The 21734-nt window shown below is 35.8% G+C and overlaps 1 protein-coding gene across 3 annotated transcripts in view; it reads left to right on the top strand.

Annotated features, from left to right (window-relative positions):
* Positions 1-21734, top strand: part of ASG2 (transducin family protein / WD-40 repeat family protein) — a 146981-nt gene that overhangs the window by 55031 nt on the left and 70216 nt on the right. For all 3 annotated transcript variants that reach the window (XM_089988194.1, XM_089988196.1, XM_089988195.1), the window contains exon 9: positions 12308-12413. In XM_089988194.1, the coding sequence (XP_089844320.1) occupies positions 12308-12413 (106 nt within the window). The remainder of the gene's footprint in view (positions 1-12307; positions 12414-21734) is intronic.

Raw genomic sequence — 21734 nt, 5'->3', positions numbered from 1 at the left:
TGTTGCGGCTGGAAGCCATCCGAGAAGAGGGGAATCAGTAGGCGATTAGGGTTTCTGAGGGAAAACCCTGAGAGAAATCAGGCGAGAGAGGAAAAAGGGAGGGTTTAGAAGGGTTTATTTGTGATTTTTTTTGGTTTTTCCAAAAAGAGGCTCCCTTAACAAAAATTTTCATAAAAATGGTTTAAAAAATGATTTTTTTAGCAAAATCGACTTTAAAAAGTTTAAACTCATTCATTTTTCTTTAAATTTTCCATTTTTTTGGTTTTTGTTTTATTTTTCATTTTTTTGTATTTTTAGAATAAAATCCTAAATTTTGTGAGAAAACAAAGATTGAAGCTAATTTTTTTGTATTTTTGCAAAAATATTTACAAAAGGGAGTTTTTCTGAGAATTTAAAAGCTATTTTGAGAAAATTTCTTCAGAAATGGTTTTTGATCCGGATTTTGAGGAAATATAGTACTGGATTCGGATCCGGAGTTGATTTTGAATATATCAATATGGATTTTAATTCAGAAAATCTGAAGAATGATTAAAATTTAGCTTTGGTTTTCTCAGAAAATGAAACCAGGGGCAAAAAGGTCATTTTTACAAATTTTTGAAAAATTTGGGGTGTTCACACTTACGCCTCGCCTCAGATTTTGGTGGAGCGCCTCGCTACGCCTCAATGCTTTTCACAACACTGCCTGTGCCTTTTTAGGATATGCTGAAAACCAGAAGGGTTATAAATGTTTTGACTTCAAAAATAATAAACTATATGTGTCTAGAAATATTTCCTTTCTTGAAAAGGAGAGCTTCTTTGATTTTAGAAAATTAAAAGACGTCACTGAGTACTCCTTTTTGCTAGATCTAACATCAACATTTGATGAATATGACCTTGACTGTAACTTTGATGATGATCAAAGAATTATTGATCTTAATGTTGAAAATGAAGTTCATAGAGATACTAGTATTCAATATTCCAGGCGACAAAAGTCTAATCCTCCATGTGCACTTGAAAAATATTCTAACATTCCAACTAGACAATCATCCCGAGTCTCAAGGCCTCCAGGAAAGTGTGTCATACGAGTCTTTCTCACCCACATATAGGGCAGTTATTGCATTAATTCACTCATATGAAGAACCATCCACATATTTTCAAGCAAAAAATGATATCAAATGGATAGAAGCCATGAAAGTTGAATTAGATGCACTTGAAAAGGCTTCTACATGGAATATTCAAGATCTTCCTCCAGGGAAGAAAACTATAGTATGTCGATGGGTTTATAAAATTAAAACCAAGAGTGATGATACTCTTGAAAGATATAAAGTCCGTTTAGTAGCCAAAGGTTATGCCCAAGAATATGAGATTGATTATGAAGAAACCTTTGCTCCGGTGGCTCGTATGACAATTGTTCGAACGTTAATTGCCTTAGCTTCTATCAAAAAATGATCTATTTTTCAAATGGATGTCAAAAATGCTTTTTCAAATGAAAAGCTAGTTGAAGAAGTATATATGGAACCCCCTCCTGGTCTAAGTATTCCTAAGGGTAAAGTCCTTCGCTTAGAAAAAACTCTTTATGGACTTAAACAAGCACCAAAAGCTTGGTATGATAGGTTTAGTCGTGTTATGATTGATATTGGTTTTCAATTCTGTTTAACTGACACTACTTTGTTTATTAAGAATTTTGATGCAGGGATCATTATGCTTCTTCTCTATGTGGATGATATGATCATCACCGGAAGCGATAAACAGGGAGTTGAAACAATCAAAACACTTCTTAAATCTCATTTTGAAATGACTGATTTGGACTTGTTGAGATATTTTTTAGGCATTGAAGTTTCTTATTCTCCTACAGGATATTTATTATCTTAGACTAAATTTGCTTTTGATATTGTTTTCATGTCTGGTATTAATGATGATAAGAAAGTTGATACTCCTGAAGTTGTTAATGTTAAAATGAAGATTAATGATGGAGAACTTCTTGCAGACCCTACTCTTTACAGACAGCTTGTCGGGGCACTTTCCTATCTATCCATTACTAGACCAGATATAGCACATGCTGTTCACACAACAAGTCAATTTCAACATGCTCTTACTTCTGTTCATATGGGAGCAGTCATGCGTATTATCAAATACATCAAGTCCTCTCTTTCACGAGGACTTTTCTTATTTTCCTCCTCTTCTCTTGATTTAATTGCATATACTGATGCTGATTGGGGAGGTGATCCCAATAACAGACACTCAACCACTGACTTTTGTGTCTTTTTAGGGTAATCATTGATCTCGTGGAGGTGTAAAAAGCAGCAGAAGTTATCTCTCTCATCCACCGAAACTGAATACAGAGCCATGGCAACCACGACCATGGAAGTAGTTTGGCTCCGACGACTGCTTGCTGACATGGGAGCTGAAGCAACAAAGGCTTCACAAATGTGTTGTGACAACAAAAGTGCGATCTACATTACCAGTAACAGAACATTCCACGAACGCACCAACACATCGAAATGGATTGTCACTACGTCAGAGAGGAATATCTACACGGAATAATTGATCTGCCATGTCACTTCAAAATATCAGTTAACAGACTTCTTTACAAAGCCTCTCGCTGCTCCCTGATTTCACTTTCTCTTAGACAAACTTTCGCTCATTGTACCGTAAGTTTAAGGGGAGTGCTAAAATGTAAAACTGTACATATATATATATAATAATATTATATTATTATATATATATACATACATTTTTCATTTCTTTCTTTTCTGTAATTTTTTTCCTTTATTTTTATTTTTTGTCTTTATGTCATCTAGTTCAGTTTGAACTAGAATGACTGTTGCTAGTCAAGTCCTGTCCAAACTTGACTACCAATAGAGATGTTGGACTGACACAGTCCAACAATTCTTAATAGAGTAAGAGCTGTTGGACTGACACATTCCAACAGCTCTAAATAGAGTTGTTGGACTGTGTCCAACAACTCTATTGAGTCCTCTTTCAGCTGTGTATATAAAGGGGTGCAACCCCTCTTGTATTTTAATTCTAATGCTTATTAAGCAATTGATTTTTCATATCAATAAAGAATACATTTTTATTTTTATTTTGTTTCCAGTTATACCCTTTTCAAGGGTTATGCTTTAGTGTCATTCTTGACACTTTGCCTTGTGAATCTAAGCTCGTGTTTCGATATGCAATAAGAAATAACAAGTAAGAACAAAAAAGCAACAAGCAACAAGCAACAACTAACAACTTAACGATTTAAGAAATAAGTTATAACAGTCCAATTAAAAAATTCACTACATATTTGACCAAACTAAATTTCGATAATAAAATAACACGCTTACAAAAAAGACAAAATTTCAAAATTTCAAAAACTGCCATTGCAAAAATGTCATGGCTCAGTTGTTCCTTCGTCATCCATATCAACGGATGATGGAAGAACAAGATCATCTAATTCCAAGTTTAAAGTTTCAAAGTCACGCTCCTCTTCTAAATCAAATTTTTTAGCATTAATATCCCAAAACTTGGTGCTTCCCTTGCTTGTAAAGAAATTAAATCATTATGTATTAGATATGCAATAAAACTTGATATGCAGACTTCAAAGAAGTAAACTTAAAAATCTAAATTATAAATTAAGAGTACTCAAAATTAATAATTAAGATACAAATATTCTTATTTACATCGTGAAAGCAATCATATGTTTGAATGCAAGAACACAAAATCTTCTACATGTTTGCTAGTAAGCTTGTTTTGTTTAATGTTGTGAATTTGTGCATTGGTGCTTCCATTTTTTTCACAACAAAAAGATGTAGCAGGTTGTGCTAATAGCCTGAAAGAAAGATGCTGAATTAAAGGATAGTCATATCCATATGTGACCCACCATGTAAGAGGATAGTCATCATCCTTATGTATCAACCCCTCAAAACCATGAAATCGCCCTATTGAAAACTTTGAAAACTCGCTATGTACTTTATCATCTTGGTCTGAATATCATAAAATCCTATTAAAATAAAGCACCATATTTCTTGTTAGCTCTAAATCTTTATGAGGCGACATTCGACCAAGACCTTCACTTTGCCACTTTTTTTCCATAGTACTTCGGATTCAATGAATGTGCCATACACCGGAGAGGAGTATTGCTCTTGTCCTATCGTGCTATCAATATTTTGTGCACATGATCATAAAAGGCCAAGTTTTCAAATGCTATATTTTTTTTTTCATGCTTAAAAATTGTAGTTTGCACTTTCTAAATCACGGTATCCCACATCTTAGACCTTATGCAACATATAAACATCTCGATCAACAACCCTCAACATCTCCCTTATGGTCTCTATGAACTCGAGAAAATAAAAAGCATTATCCCACCACACGTCTTCAACAATGCATCTGATGACTAGGGCTTTTACAACATCATCTGAACGATAAAAAACTCAATCACTATCAATGACCATTTAAAATAATGCCTTCACTTTTTTTATTTCTTTTAATCATAACAATGACAAATGCATAATGAGTCTAGACAACTTCCAACAACTTCAAATCAACATGTTTCTTATAAATAGAAAGTGCTTTCTGGTGGTTCCCAACAAATTTCTAATGTTCTTAATGTCATTCTCTAGCTCCTCAATCCATGAACACAACTCGTAAGCAATTAGATCTTGTTCCTTGCTTGGTGGATTGCATATACTCTTAAGGGCCAAATTCAAAGTATGTGTAACACAAGAGTCCAAAATATGAGGATATTCATTCTCCACAAATATACCAACTGCTCTACATATTGGTGCATTGTTTGTAATGATTTGAATGACCTTGTCTTCTCCAACTTGATGCATTCTACAAAAAGCCCTTTCAAGTATTCTGTATGCTTGTACTCCTCAGATGTGTCTATTGTTTTAAAAAACATTGCCCCCTTTATTGAAGCTGCAATGAAATTTATCAAAGGGTGCTTCTGTATATCAATCCACCCATTAAAAACTATTGAAACACCATTTTCAGCCCATAAAAACTTTTTATACTCCAATAATTTCTCAACATTCGCTCTCTTTCCCAAAATGATTGACCGTATGTTCTCAGAACTAGGAAGCATGTACCCACTCAAGTTAGAATTTTCTAATGATGTAATTAGATCCTTCCAATAAGGATTTCTAACTACATTGAATGGTATGGAACTTGAAAAAAGAATCTGCCGATTTTCCTATCCATTTCTTCCCTTCCAAATGTATTAAACGAGCTTTCAATTGTTTTTTGGCTAACTTCCAACTCACTTTTCTTTATTACGATATTAGTGACCTCATCACTCTTATGGCTAGATTGTGGCATGCTAATACAACTTGCTGCCACCATAGACTTTCCTTTATCAGCATTTTCTTGTTTCTTTCTCAACTGTTTAATTACGACTTCATCAATCTCAAATTACAACCCGATACCTTGCTTTTAATCTTCAAATAGGTGGGCCTTTACTCTTGTGTATGATTCACTGAACTCTACATTACAAAAGTTACATTTGAACAACACATTTCCCCCTCCGGGATATTTTTTCAACTTTTTTACACGGGCCCACAATGGCTGATCATCAGGTACCACACTAGAAGCACAAGCTGAGTTTATTGTTGCATTGCCACTAGCACTTGCAACTTCCTTTCCTTTATCAGCCATGCTGTCAAACAATCAAACAATTCAAACCAAAAAGACCACATAAGAATAAATCAACAAACCACACATGAGAAAATCAAGAACCGACAATAAAGAGAAATTGAATATAAACTTCTATAAACTGAATATAAAATAAAAATTATATCTAAAATTTCAACTAAAATATATAAATTGCACATTTATATTAAAAATGTAAAACAAATATAAACTGAATATAAAGTATACACTTAAATTTTAAACCAAATATAAACTGAATATAATCTTCTTTATTAACCACCTTGGGTTTGAAAAAAAAAACCCATTGAAATCAGGTCCTCATGCCAAAACCAACAAAAATACAAAATACACATTCCCTAGACTAAAATCAAAAAGCAAACCAAAAATATTGATTGTAAAGGGGAAATGGATCCATAAACCCTAAACCTTCATTCTAACCCTAGAAAAAAAACACACCCAAAAAACATGAATTTTCTCACAAAAATAGGTAAATCCCATGATTTTTTGGGAAAAAAATAACCACTTAAATGAAAAATCATGGGGTTTTCCTCTTTTTTCATGAAAACACTTTAAAACTGAAAAAGGAAAGATGGTTCAAATCAAGGTTACCAAGCTAGAAAGCGGAAGCAGGAAACAAAGTGAAAGCGAGACATTTTTAAATTTATAGGAAGCATGAAGCGAAGTATCAATTTGAAAGCGAAATAGGAATAAAAAATGAAGCAATATGGTAATTGAATAAGAATCAAACAAGAAGCAAGTAAAAACTAAAATAAAATTGATTATTCTTATATTTCATGATTTTCAGTCAAAGAGTTAGACTTTTGTTAAAATTTAACAATGATGGTTACCAATTTAGAGAAAGTACACGGGAAGTGAGTGGAAGTGTCAGAGGAAATACATGAAAAAAATCATGAGAAAAGCATATAGGAAGCATAGACCATGCGTGTGGGAAGCTTGGGGAATCGAGATTCCCATAAAGTTTCAGAATTGAGGAGCATCACCCTTCCGAAGCGAGTTTCCGCACCTACCTAAGAAGCTTCCGGTAACTTTGGTTCAAATCCTTCCTCTTCATTGCTCGCCAGAGTTTGGATAGAGGTCGGTAAGAGTAGGGCTACAACCGATCATGGTGGGGGAAAGAGGATAGGGTGGAGAATGAGGGAAAACAAAGGGTTGTGGGGTAGGGTTTATCGGGGTTAAGGTGGGGACCAAAATGGCCCTGCCCTTTAACCCGAGTCAAAACACAAAAAAAACAAACTGTTATTTGGATCGTGTTGAGTCGGTTCAGTTGATCTGTGTCAACAGGGGTACTACAGGTGCAATTACGTGTCTATGTTACATAGTTTTGCATTATTCATGGACAAAGTAACATCTTCTATGCAGAGCAGGTTCCATAATATATGCTCTTTGTAGATGATATAGTACCGGTTAGCCAGGATAGAAAATATGTATATAGAGAAAACCAGAACTTGGCTAGGATGGAGAAAATGTATATAGAGAAAAACAAAACTTTAGAGGATTATATGTTCATTAGATCAGGGCCATTATTGTAAATTGTAAACTAAGGATTCTAATATAAGGGGCATCCCTAATTCTTGGTGACATTTGGCTTCTTTTGGCTGCAAAAACTCTCTTCTCTTCTCTCCTCTCTTGCGGTTATTTCCCTTTGTGCAAGTGTGCCAACATAGCTCATGCTAGAGTTCAACAATCTGAGGTTACTAAAAACTTTAGCAGAATAATGCTTCCCCTAGTAAAAGTCTTGCAAGGATGTGAAAGTGAATTTAGCTCTTGTCAAGGGGGTATAGCCTAATCAAGCCTAGTGTAACACCCCGATTCGGGACATCTAGAGTGCTGGTTGTTAAAATATGTAACATAATATATAATATAATAATAATATGATATATTATTATTATATTATATATTTTTATTTTCTTTTTATTTTTTATGTAATAAACATTATCTAGTTCACATAGAACTAGATAATGTAATTTGGTCAAGTTCCGGTTGGAACTTGACCAAATAATCTAGTCGTTGGAACTAGTCCAACGACTAGAAAGGGAGAGCTCCTTATGAGCTCTCCCTCTTGCTCTTGTATAAATAAGGGTGCAGCCCCTCTCGTTTAGACACTTCTTGTAATGCTTTTCAAGCATCTTTTTACATAAATAAAATTTATTTATTTATGTATGTTGTTCCTAATGTGCGCGGCAACTGAAATTGTTTAGTAAACCCCACAGTATTTTACGGGAATTCGATTGCAAGGGGCGTTCATGGTTCACTTTGAGTCTTTTTTTTTCTTTTGTTTTCGCATTCCACTCTCCATCTTTTGCTGTTAATAATAGTTTTTTTAAAGTGTTCTAAAATGATTCCTATACTTTTATGATGCAGGTATATTTGCCTGTTCTTTGCTTCATTAATGACCATCACAAGCTATGATCACGATAATTATGATGACGATGATGATTCTTTGTACAATTTGGAGCATGAATCGTCTAGTGGTGTTGGGAAGGACAATGCAAGAAAGGGCAAGACCAAGAGGTCTTCTGATTGTCCATATGAGTTTGAGGACAGAAATGAAAAATTGTTTTGATGAGGAAGATGAAGAAGAATATGACTACTATTCTGAAGAAGACCAAGATGATGAACCACCTAGCATGTATAAAACAACAGTGCTATGACGTCATGTATTGAAACAAAAGAAGAGTGGGCAAGGAAAACAAGGTGGAACCCAGGTTTTTATGTGCAGGCACTGCAAAAATATTTATCATGGGTCATATACTCGAGTTTTTGCACATCTCATGGGATCTTTAAAAGGACAAAGTGTTGGGATTGCCTTTTGCCCTGTAGTTGCAAAAAATGCAGAATTGGCAAAAAAAATTAAGAGGCAAGTTCGCAGAGTGGAGGTTTCATCAAGTGCATTTGAGTTGAGGAGATCAAGAATTGATAATCCGAAGAAGCCTATTAGTATGACTACATCATCTAGTGGAAGCCGAAAAATAGTTGATATTCGTGATACCTTTAAAAAGGTAGAAAAAGATGATGTAGATCACAAAATTATCAGATTTTTGTGTGCAAATGACATACCTTTCAATGTGCTTCGATCACCATATTGGGAAGAGATGATATCTGCAGTTAGTAAAGTGCCTGAATATAAACCCCCATCATATGAAAAAGCACGAACAACGTTGCTTGACGGTGAGAAAGAGTGTGTTCACAGAGAGTTAAATGAATTTCGGGAAAAGTTTGAGGAGTTTCCATTGTCTCAGATGGTTGGACAAATATCAAGAACAAACACTTGATAAATATACTTGCCTCAAACTGTTTTGGCTCTATGTTTTTATATGCAAACGATTTTTCTAATGTGCAACAGTCAGTTGCAAACATTGCCGACTTTTTGAAGACGGGATTTAGACTTGTGGGGCCTTCTAATGTAGTGCAAGTGATTACAGACAATGCAACAAATTGCAAGTTAGCAGGCGAAGAGTTAAAACAAACGTATAAGTATATTTTTTGGTCACCTTGTGTTATGCATACACTTAATTTGATCTTTAAGGATTGCATATGAGTTTCATTGGTTGGGGGAAACATATTTGCAGAGTAAAGAAATTGTGAAGTATATTACAAATTGTTCAAGAATAGAAGAGATGCACCGAACCCTAGGAGGAGAGAGAGAGAGTGAGAGAGAGAGAGAGAGAGAGAGAGAGAGACGACTGCAGAAAAAGAACTCGTTCATTTCAATTAGGGCTAATCTCTATATTAAATAGAGATAGTCCAAGGAACAAAATTACACCCAGGTCCCTCATTAAAGAATAAGATTCAAATAAGCTCTAGTTTAGAAAAACTTATTTACTAAAAACATCTTAGTCTCAACACTCCCCCTCAAGATGGAGCATAGATATCAATCATGCTCAGCTTGTCACAACACTTTGAGAAATTTGGTCTCGCCAGGGCTTTGGTAAAAACATCAGCTACTTGATCTTCGGAAGATACATGATCAGTGCAGATATACCCAGCCTGAACCAAGTCGCGAACATAGTGACAGTCAACTTCAATATGTTTAGTCCTTTCATGAAACACTGGATTGTTGGCAATATATGTAGCAACTCTATTGTCACACATCATCAACATAGGTAGGGATACTTTCTCCTGAAGCTCGGTCAAGACTGATTTTACCCACATAATCTCAGCTGCAGTCTGGGCCATTGCTCGGTATTCAGATTCAGCACTCGACCTGGCTACAACGGTTTGTTTCTTACTCCTCCAGGTAACAAGATTTTCTCCCACAAACACACAATATATTTTCCCATTTCTCCATCCTTCTAACTGGAGCATCATTAGGCCTTCGCCGAATATGTCCAAACCACCGTAAACGATTCTCTCTCATCTTATTTTCAATGGATGCAATGCCTACCTTCTTACGTATCTCTTCATTTCAAATCTTATCTTTTATTGTATTTCCACACATCCATCTAAGCATACGCATCTCAGCTACACTCATTTTTTGAATATGATGTCTCTTGGTAGCCCAACATTCCGTACCATATAGTAAAGCATGCCTAATTGTCGTCCTATAAAACTTTCCCTTCAACCGCAATGGTATTCTACAATCGCACAACACTCTAGTTGCACTTTTCCATTTCATCCACCCAACCTTTATCCTATGATTTACATCTCCATCAATTTCTCCATACTTTTGAATGATAGATCCCAAATATTTGAAACAGTCATCCACCGATATTTCTTGCTCACCAAGCTTCACTACACTCCCATCACTACTTCGTTGCTTACTAAACCGACATTCCATATATTCTGTGTTACTCTTACTCAACTTAAAACCTTTTGCTTCCAATGTCTGTCTCCATAATTCTAACTTAGCATTAACCCTAGCTCTAGACTCATCAATCAAAATAATTTTATCAGCAAACAACATACACCACGACACATTTTCTTGAATTGATCTCGTAAGCTCATCCATCACTATAGCAAATAGGAAAGGGCTTAATACAGATCCTTGATGTAACCCAACCGTTATAGGAAAATTGGTTGTCACCGCTCCACAAGTGCAGACATTGGTTAATACTCCTTCGTACATATCTTTAATTATATTAATGTACTTGAGAGAAACACCTTTAATTATACTAATGTACTTGAGAGAAACACCTTTATATATATATATATATATATATATATATATATATATATATATATATATATATATATATATCAACACCCAACTGACCGCAGTCAGCTGGGGTTGAGTTTCCATTCTATCTCCAATCCCACTTTCCTAATTTTCATCAACTTCCTCTTTTGACTTTTCTAGTCTTACTTTTTCTAATTACTTTTACTCTTTTATTTTTAATCTCACAGTAACATTGGACTCTTCTAGAGGGTGACGGCCCCCTCTAGAAACCCTAGCTGCTCCTTATCTTGTAAATTTTGAAATTATTAATTTTAATATTAAAATAATTAATAATTTATTATTTAACAATTACTCAAGAATTTTCAAAGGGTGCCTTATCCCTCTGGGAGTCTTTTTAACATTAAATATCTTTAAATTAAACCTTTTTACTGATTTTACAACTTTAATTTCGTTGGATCTGGATTTTGGATCCAAGATCCAAATCCATATCCAGAGTCCATATAGATCCTAAGTTGGATCAGATCTTAATTAATATGGGTCTTGGACTGAGTCCAGATCCATATTAACTTGGATCATTTGGATCGGATTCAGTTTGATCCATTCCAGACCCGGTCCCATCGAGGTGGGCCTTTTTTGAATAAATCGATTTTCGGGCCAACCGTAACCCGAATTCAAAAAAATCAAATATTGTTGAACTAAAAATTTTGAGGCGCATCTATCGATATATAATTTGAATTTTGCCCCTGAATTTTGCTTGATTTTAAAGGTTAAAACTAAAAAATTTATCACCTTTTAATTGGCTTGTTTAGGTCTTTCCGATGAGACCTGGGCCAAGCCCAGACTCAAATATGATAACCTAACATCGAGTGTTTTATCGATGTTTCTACAACACTTAGCCAAAATTTTCAGAATTTCTAAGTCTAGCATAATATAAAAACACACAATATTACACATATCCACATATCCACAACCGTATCCATGTAACATAGTTCAACAGTATTTTTTATATAAAAGTGTAATTTTTGTATGTTGTGAATCTTAGTTCAAACTTCAAAGTAACTTAGATTTATGCACATATTCTTAACTTCTTATCTTAGAGGCACTTATTTGCTGGTAATGAGGATTTATGTATTTTTGGACATAAAGGATCAGCTCATGATCTTAGTGAAATAGTTATAGGTACTCATTATGTAGTGGAAGTGGTTCTCTTCCTCTTCATACAAAATCTTTTAATGACTAAAAGACATTCTGTGAAAAATGGAATAGATGCAACTTCCAGCTTCTGCATTAAAGATGCAAATATCATGGTTCTAAATGGAAATGTTACTGTTTCTATTGTGTGTTTTCTGCCTATCATATTCATTCTTATGCAAGTTTCTTTTCTTTCCTCAACCTGGGATTTTGTTTCACATGACAAAAGCAATGCAGCTTTATTTCTTAGACTGAATAACTCTTTATTATTAATTTAGCTCAATTTCAAGTTATATACCCCATTTCTATTGATTGTTCTAAGGTGCAATTCCCACGATAGTTACAGGTGTTTTTTTTTCAATTCAGGGCCGTCCAAGTTTGCACCTCACTCATGTTACTTTTAGTCCAAATGGTGAAGAAGTACTCTTTAGCTACAGTGGTGAACATGTTTACCTAATGGATGTAAATCCTGGTAATTTTGCTCTCTTTTAATTTCATGAATTGCAAAACCTTTTAGTTGTATGGAATTAAGTTACACATCAGATAATGGTTTTTCTTTTAAATATTTTGCCTTTCTCATTCATATGTGGAAGGTACATGTTTTTTAAGTTAACACAGGGGGCTGTTAATTAATCAGTATTTTCTAAACCTAGATCCAATATCCTATGTATAGGTTAATTTATTTATACCTATTTGTAGGAGTCATGTTTGGGCCAGACAAGTTAGATGCAGATTTGGGTCAAACTTGAATTTCAATAGATCAAAACATATGTTAAGCGCTTTACAAGCGAAAATAAGTAAAGATAATGATTGAGGAAAACATGGGCTGTGACATTGCGGCTCAACTGGATCTGCCTTGACTCTGTGTGCTGGAATGGTTGTGATGTTCTCTACATGTTTATAAGAATAAAATTTAAGTATTGCTGAGGATTCTTGCTGAATTTGACTGCAGTAAATTGAATGTTCTTTCATAGCATTGGTTCTGGCAAACTCTATGAAATTCTGTTGCTATTATATTCTTTATTATCTGGCTGGGTACGGCACTTGTATGTTTGTTTAATTGTAACACTATTTATAACTCATCTTATTAGGATTATGACACATTAACAAACATTACTGGTGTGCTGCTGGCTAACAAGGGAATTAAGGCCATGGTTACCAGAGGAACAATTTGAGGATTGGAAGCAGGAAGGAACAGATACGAACAAAGGATTCTGTGAGTGAGATGCAGAAGGAATATGGGAATCATTTAGGAAGAGCGTTAAAGTTTGTCTGTAGATTTTGAAGTGATAAGGAAGCAACGTAGAACGGATTGAAAGAAGGAAACCCTAATCGACAGTGAGAGAGGAGAAGAGAGGGAGAGAGAGATTGCAGATGAAGGAGGGTTCAATCCATCGTGACTGCCCTCTCATTCTATTTATAATAAAGTGTAAAACACTAGGGTACGAAAATACCCCTTTACAAAATGTTAATTTACAATACATGAACTGGATCTGGACCCGATCCATTACATAAATAGATCGGGTCAGACATACACAATGAAGATAACGATGCCTTCTTTTCAGCCTCCCTCAAGTTGTGCATGGTGTTGGACCATGAACAACTTGTTCTTCAAAAACCAAAATCTATCTTTTGTTAACCCTTTAGTGAGGATATCAACAACTTGTTCTTTAGTTGACACATACATGGGCTCAATCTCTTTGTCTTCAACCTTTTTCCTAATAAAATGTTGATCTATTTCAATGTGCTTTGCTCGACTATGGTGAATGGGATTGAATGACATGTTGATGGTGTTAAAATGTAAAACTGTACATATATGTATATATAATAATATCTTCGAAACACGAGCTTTGATTAACAAGAGCAAGTGTCAAGAATGACACTAAAGCATAACCCTTAAAAAGGGTATAACTGGAAACAAAATAAAAATAAAAATGTATTCTTTATTGATATGAAAAACCAATTGCTTAAGAAGCATTGGAGTGAAATACAAGAGGGGCTGCACCCCTTTATATACACAGCTGAAAGAGGACTCAATAGAGCTGTTGGGCACAATCCAACAACTCTATTTAGAGCTGTTGGAATGTGTCAGTCCAACAGCTCTATTAAGAGCTGTTGGACTGTGTCAGTCCAACAGCTCTATTGCTAGTCAAGTCTGGACAGGACTTGACTAGCAACAGTCATTCTAGTTCAAACTGAACTAGATGACATAAAGACAAAAAATAAAAATAAAAATAAAGGAAAAAAATATAGAAAAGAAAGAAAGTAAAAATGTATTTATATATATATATATATATAATAATATAATATTATTATATATACATATATGTACAATTTTACATTTTAACACTCCCCCTCAAACTTACGGTACAATGAGCGAAAGTTTGTCTAAGAGAAAGTGAAATCGGGGAGCAGCGAGAGGCTTTGTAAAGAGGTCTGCTAACTGATATTCTGAAGTGACATATGGCAGATCAATTATCCCGTGTAGATATTCCTCTCTAACGTAGTGACAATCCATTTCGATGTGTTTGGTGCGTTCGTGGAATGTTCTGTTACTGGCAATGTAGATCGCACTTTTGTTGTCACAACACATTTGTGAAGCCTTTGTTGCTTCAACTCCCATGTCAGCAAACAGTCGTCGGAGCCAAACTACTTCCATGGTCGTGGTTGCCATGGCTCTGTATTCAGCTTCGGTGGATGAGAGAGATACCTTCTGCTGCTTTTTACACCTCCACGAGATTAATGATTCCCCTAAAAAGACACAAAAGCCAGTGGTTGAGTGTCTGTTATTGGGATCACCTCCCCAATCAGCATCAGTATATGCAATTAAATCAAGAGAAGAGGAGGAAGATAAGAAAATTCCTCGTGAAAGAGAGGACTTGATGTATCTGATAATACGCATGACTGCTCCCATATGAACAGAAGTAGGAGCTTGTTGAAATTGACTTGCTGTATGAACAACATGTGCTATATCTGGTCTGGTAATGGATAGATAGGAAAGTGCCCCGACAAGCTGTCTGTAAGGAGTAGGGTCTGCAAGAAGTTCTCCATCATCAATCTTCATTTTAACATTAACAACTTCTGGAGTGTCAACTTTCTTATCATCAGTAATACCAGACCTGAAAACAATATCAAAAGCAAATTTAGTCTGAGATAATAAATATCCTCTAGGAGAATAAGCAACTTCAATGCCTAAAAAATATCTCAACAAGCCCAAATCAGTCATTTCAAAATGAGATTTAAGAAGTGTTTTGATTGTTTCAACTCCCTGTTTATCGCTTCCGGTGATGATCATATCATCCACATAGAGAAGAAGCACAATGATCCCTGCATCAGAATTCTTAATAAACAGAGCAGTGTCAGTTAAACAGAATTGAAAACCAATATCAATCATAACACGACTAAACCTATCATACCAAGCTTTTGGTGCTTGTTTAAGTCCATAAAGAGTTTTTTCTAAGCGAAGGACTTTACCCTTAGGAATACTTAGACCAGGAGGGGGTTCCATATATACTTCTTCAACTAGCTTTCCATTTAAAAAAACATTTTTGACATCCATTTGAAAAATAGACCATTTTTTGATAGAAGCTAAGGCAATTAAGGTTCGGACAGTAGTCATACGAGCCACCGGAGCAAAGGTTTCTTCATAATCAATCCCATATTCTTGGGCATAACCTTTGGCTACTAAACGGGCTTTATATCTTTCAAGAGTACCATCACTCTTGGTTTTAATTTTATAAACCCATCGACATCCTATAGTTTTCTTCCCTGGAGGAAGATCTTGAATATTCCATGTAGAAGCCTTTTCAAGTGCATCTAATTCAATTTTCATGGCTTCTATCCATTTGATATCATTTTTTGCTTGAAAATATGTGGATGGTTCTTCATATGAGTGAATTAATGCAATAACTGCCCTATATGTGGGTGAGAAAGACTCGTATGATACAAACTTTTCTGGAGGGCTCGAGATCCGGGATGATTGTCTAGTTGGAATGTTAGAATATTTCTCAAGTGCACATGGAGTATTAGACTCTTGTCGCCTGGAATATTGAATACTAGTATCTCTATGAACTTCTTCATTTTCAACATTAAGATCAATAATTCTTGGATCATCATCAAAGTTACAATCAAGGTCATATTCATCAGATGTTGATGTTAGATCTAGCAAAAAGGAGTACTCAGTGACGTCTTTTAATTTTCTAAAATCAAAGAAGCTCTCCTTTTCAAGAAAGGAAACATTTCTAGACACATATAGTTTATTATTTTTGAAGTCAAAACATCTATAACCTTTCTGGTTTTCAGCATATCCTAAAAAGGCACAGGGAATCGCACAAGGGGAAAGTTTATCATTTTTGTCAGTAAATATGAAACATTTGCACCCAAATATTCTTAATCTAGAGTAGTCTGGAGAAATGTTCATAAGTTTTTCAATGGGAGTGATATTTTGTAACGAAGAAGATGGCATCCTATTAATGAGATAGGTGGCATTTAAGGCAGCTTCTGCCCAAAAGTCTTTAGGGACTTGATTTGCTATTAATAAAGTTCTAGTGGTTTCTATAATATGGCGATGTTTTCGTTCTGCCAGTCCATTTTGTTGAGGTGTATAAGGACAAGATCTTTGATGTGTGATGCCATGCAATTTAAGATAATTTTGAAAATCTGTGGATAAAAACTCTCCCCCTGAATCTGTGCGAAAAATAGTAATATCATTTTGAAATTTGTTTTTAACCATATTATGAAAAGTTTGAAAGTATGAAAATACTTCAGACTTATGTTTGAGAAAGTACATCCACGTATGTCGGGAGAAATCATCGACAAAAATAACATAGTAAACAAATCCTCCTTTAGAAATTACTGGTGCAGGACCCCAAACATCCGAGTGTATTAATTCAAGTGGTCTTGAAGAGAAAAAGGTTCTGTTCTGAAATGGTAATCTTTTCATTTTGCCGAGAATACAATCTTTACAATCAAATGATTCAGAGTTACAAAATTTCCCTAGATTTGGAAAATGTTGGATTTTGGCTATATGTGGGTGACCAAGTCTCTTATGCCACAATTCCAACTCTATTTTTTGAATATTATAACAAAAAGCTTTCTTCGGCATTTCCAAAAAATCCATGTAATAGAGTCCTCCTTCTCTATGGCCTTCCCCAATCAGCTTGCCTGACTGGCGATCCTGTACCCAACAACCATGAGAAGAAAAAAAAATATTACACCCATAATCAGAAATTTGAGATACAGATAAAAGATTTAAATTTAATTTGGGAACATGTCTAATTTCTGGAATAAAAAAATTTTTTGTTTTATAAATTTTTTCAAAATCTCCTATTCCTTCTATTTCAAGAGAAGTCCCATCAGCAGTAAAGACCTTTGACACACTTGTTTTATTTTTAACACATTTGGATAGACTTTGATTATTTGGGGTCATATGAAAAGATGCACCAGAGTCAAGAAGCCAAGAAATTTTACCTAAATCAGAAAAAGATGAGGCTGCTGCGCCGGTTGAAGCTTCAGATGAGGAAGAGGCACCTTTGATGAGAGGCTGAAGGATCTCCATTAGTTGGGCCAGGGAAACTGGTGCATCCTGATCTTTAGGCTCCGATCCAGCAATTGCAGCTCTTTTTTCTCTCAGCTCCTTAAGTTTGGGACATTGTGGCCTGTAGTGTCCCGGTTCATGACAGTGATGACAAATAACTTTCTTCTTATCATAGTCACCATTTTGTCGGTTAAAGTGAGGAGGCCTATATGATCGAACATGATTCCCTGGTCTAGACACGGCTAAAACGGAATCATCTTCAATTTTTAAAGAACCTTTCCGGAGACGATTTTCTTCCATTGTTAACTCTTCAATAGTTTCAACAATAGAAGGAATTTTTCCCCGATGAAGTAGGGCCGATTTAGTGGTTTCAAATTCCGGCCTTAATCCAGTGATAAACTGGTAAAAATGTTCAACATCGAGTTGTTTCTGACGAAGCTCGATGTCTTCGGCACAATGCCACTTTGGTTCTAAAAGGGAAAGTTCTTCCCAAAGTTCGGACAACCCATTGTAATATTCACGAATAGTTTTGTCTCCTTGTGTCATCATTCGAACTTTTTCTTGGAGGTTGCACACGTGTGCAATATCTTTAAGGGAATACATATTCTTAAGGTATTCCCATGCCTTATCGGCATGATCAAATTTGGCAAGACTTGAGCATTTTTTAATGTCAACGCTATTGATAAGCCATGACATTATCTTCGCATGAGATATTCTCCATTCTTTCCATTTCTTCTCGTATGAGGCAATAGCCGTGATTTTCTCTTCTTCCGATAGAGGGACGTCTTTATCTCCCTCCTTTTTAGTAAGAGATAGCTTAGGTTCCGAATCGGAACCATCCACAATCCCCCATAAGCCTTTTCCCCATATATGGTGCTTCATGATTGAATCCCATGTTACATAGTTCGTATCGCTTAGTTTCATAGGCATGATGGTGACTTTATCATTGTCATCCATCGATTACAAGGAGAGAAAGAATAGGGATAGAAGAGAAACAAGAAGGAAAATGAGAAAGAAAGAAAAAAAACAATACAACAAGATGTGAAATCTTCTCCAATGAAGTGATAAAACACTTCTCTTCAAGTGGCGAACACTTTTGCAAACGGGCACGGAAACCGAGGCAGCTTTTCCTCAAGATTTAGTACTTCCGCGGCTCTGATACCAAGAAATGAAATGGGGATCTTCGAAACACGAGCTTTGATTAACAAGAGCAAGTGTCAAGAATGACACTAAAGCATAACCCTTAAAAAGGGTATAACTGGAAACAAAATAAAAATAAAAATGTATTCTTTATTGATATGAAAAACCAATTGCTTAAGAAGCATTGGAGTGAAATACAAGAGGGGCTGCACCCCTTTATATACACAGCTGAAAGAGGACTCAATAGAGCTGTTGGGCACAGTCCAACAGCTCTATTTAGAGCTGTTGGAATGTGTCAGTCCAACAGCTCTATTGCTAGTCAAGTCTGGACAGGACTTGACTAGCAACAGTCATTCTAGTTCAAACTGAACTAGATGAGATAAAGACAAAAAATAAAAATAAAAATAAAGGAAAAAAAATACAGAAAAGAAAGAAATTAAAAATGTATTTATATATAATATAATATTATTATATATACATATATGTACAGTTTTACATTTTAACAGATGGCACTTTGATTGTCACACAACAACAGTGACCGAGCAATCGGTTCTCCCATTTCAGTCAGAAGATGTCTTATCCATGTACCCTCGGCCGTGGCAGTGGCCATCGATCTGTATTCAGTCTCAATGCTCGATCTAGCAACCGCCTTTTGTTTTCTACTGCTCCAGGATACCAAGTTTGGCCCAATGAAGCTGCAGTAACCGGATACTGATCGTCGTTCGTCTGGATCACTCACCCAATCAGCATCAGCATAAGTAACAATCTCATGGCCCCCGCCTGGATCTAATTCTTCCTTGCCTTTGTATACCAGCCCATCACCCACTGTACCCTTTAGGTAGCGAAGTATACGTTTGACTGCCTCCATATGTGACACACGAGGTTCATGCATAAACTGGGATACCTGATTAACCGAATATACTATGTCGGGTCTAGTAAAAGTCAGGTATTGCAACATGCCAAGTAAACTGCGATACTTAGTGGGATCTCCATATATATCCCCTTCTTGTGAACTCAATTTCTGATGAATGACACTTGGAGTTGTTAACGGCTTACAATCTGTCATGCTTGCTCTGCCGAGAATGTCCAGCGTATATTTGTGTTGAGTAAGGGTAAGTGTATCATTCTTGTTATCAACTTCTACCCCAAGAAAATATCGCAGCTCTCCCAAATCTTTCATCTTAAATCTCTGATTTAATAACTTCTTCACCTGCTCAATGTGGCTTTTACAATTCCCTGTGATGATGATGTCATCTACATATATTAACAGAAGAGTAGTAACTCCTTGTTCATTGTGAATGAATAATGAGTGATTCAGAAGAGACCTAGAAAAGCCATGCCGTTGTATTTCTAGAGAAAAACTGTCGAACCAGGAACGAGAAGCTTGTTTCAAACCATAGAGTGCTCTCTTTAATTTGCATACATATTTTTTGGCGTCTCGTTCTGCATATCCAGTGGGTTGTTCCATGTAGACCTCTTCTTTTAAATCCCCGTGTAGAAAAGCATTTTTTACATCCAGCTGACTCAATGTCCATCCATGTTTAATGGCTAGACTCAACACAATACGAATAGTCCCCATCTTAACTACAGGACTAAAGGTTTCATCAAAGTCTTGGCCTTCTTCTTGTGTGAATCCCTTGGCTACAAGTCGAGCCTTGTACCTTTCGATGCTCCCATCTGGTTTATATTTTATCTTGTACACCCATTTTGACCCAACGACATTTCTGTTCAGTGGTCTAGGCACAATCTCCCATGTGCCACATTCATGTAAGGCCTCCATTTCTTCATTCATTGCTTCTACCCATCTTCTAGAGCTCGCAACTTGATAGAACATAAGAGGCTCATCCTCTTTACTTATGGATGTCAAGAATAACTGAAAATCCAATGAAAATTTTTTATAACTTACCCACCTGTCAAGCGGATGTCGAATCCGTGAAGATCTTCTGATATCCATTTGCTGCGAAACGGATGATCTAGATGGATCCGTGTTTGTACAAGGAATGAATGAGGGCTCTTTCTCTCACCGAGTGTACACAATACCCTTATACCTTGTTGGCTCCAAGTCATATGTGACAGTTTCCTCCGTTTGAGTCTCATTGGCTGAATCCTCATGTGGCTCATTCTGACTGCAATTTTCTGGACAGTCTACTGTACCGTTGGAGAAGAGTTCTGAATTTAACCATGGGTAGTATACCTCAATGCTGGAGCTTGAGTTATCAGTATCCACCATAGTTGAATTAGTATCCCGATCAACAAAGTTCATTTCATCGAAAATAACATTCCTTGATATTTTGACACGCTTACTCAGGGGATCATAACACCTGTACCCTTTGTAATCGTCTGCATATCCTATAAACCTGCATTTCAAAGCCTTATCTTGAAACTTGTGCCTGAGTGAGCTATCAATGTGCACATAACAAACAGACCCAAACACACGTAATTCATGATAATCAGGTTGTATGCCAAAAAGAGAGAAGTATGGTGACTTATTTTCTAAGATATTCATGGGCAAGCGATTTATCACATGAACTGTGGAGTGGAAGGCCTCAGTCCATAATGATATAGGGAGATTGCTCCCGTGCATCATGCTCATTGCAGTCTCAGCAATATGTCGATGCTTCCTCTCAGCAATCCCATTTTGTTGAGGTGTATGAGGGCAAAACACTCTTCTCTTTATCCCATTATGTTGAAGAAAATTAACAAAATCACTCGAGGAGAATTCACCTCCTCCATCACACTGGAAATTAAGAATGTTGGTAGAGATGATTTTGAACGAAAGAGTGAAATTTCTGGAACAATCCAAAAACTTCTGATTTGTGCTTCATAAAGAATATCCAAGTATAACGTGAGTAACTATCAATGAAAATAAGATAGTATTTACTGCCAGAAAAAGAAGTAATTGGAGCAGGACCCCAGACATCTGAACAAATGACCTCAAATGGCCTTGAAGCTCTTTTATTAATAGAAGCAAAAGGTAAAACATGACTCTTGCATAGATGACAGCTAGAACATTTTGTATCAACGACTTCTGAACTCAGACTGGACTTAGGAATAAGATTATTCATGACAAGTTTTTTAATGAAATGACGACCACAATGGCCAAGACGACTATGCCAA

The sequence above is a fragment of the Nuphar pumila genome, chromosome 14 (assembly GCF_984573655.1).
Source record: "Nuphar pumila chromosome 14, dmNupPumi1.hap1.1, whole genome shotgun sequence".
Lineage (NCBI taxonomy): Eukaryota > Viridiplantae > Streptophyta > Magnoliopsida > Nymphaeales > Nymphaeaceae > Nuphar > Nuphar pumila.
This window is presented reverse-complemented; position numbering and strand designations above follow the sequence as displayed.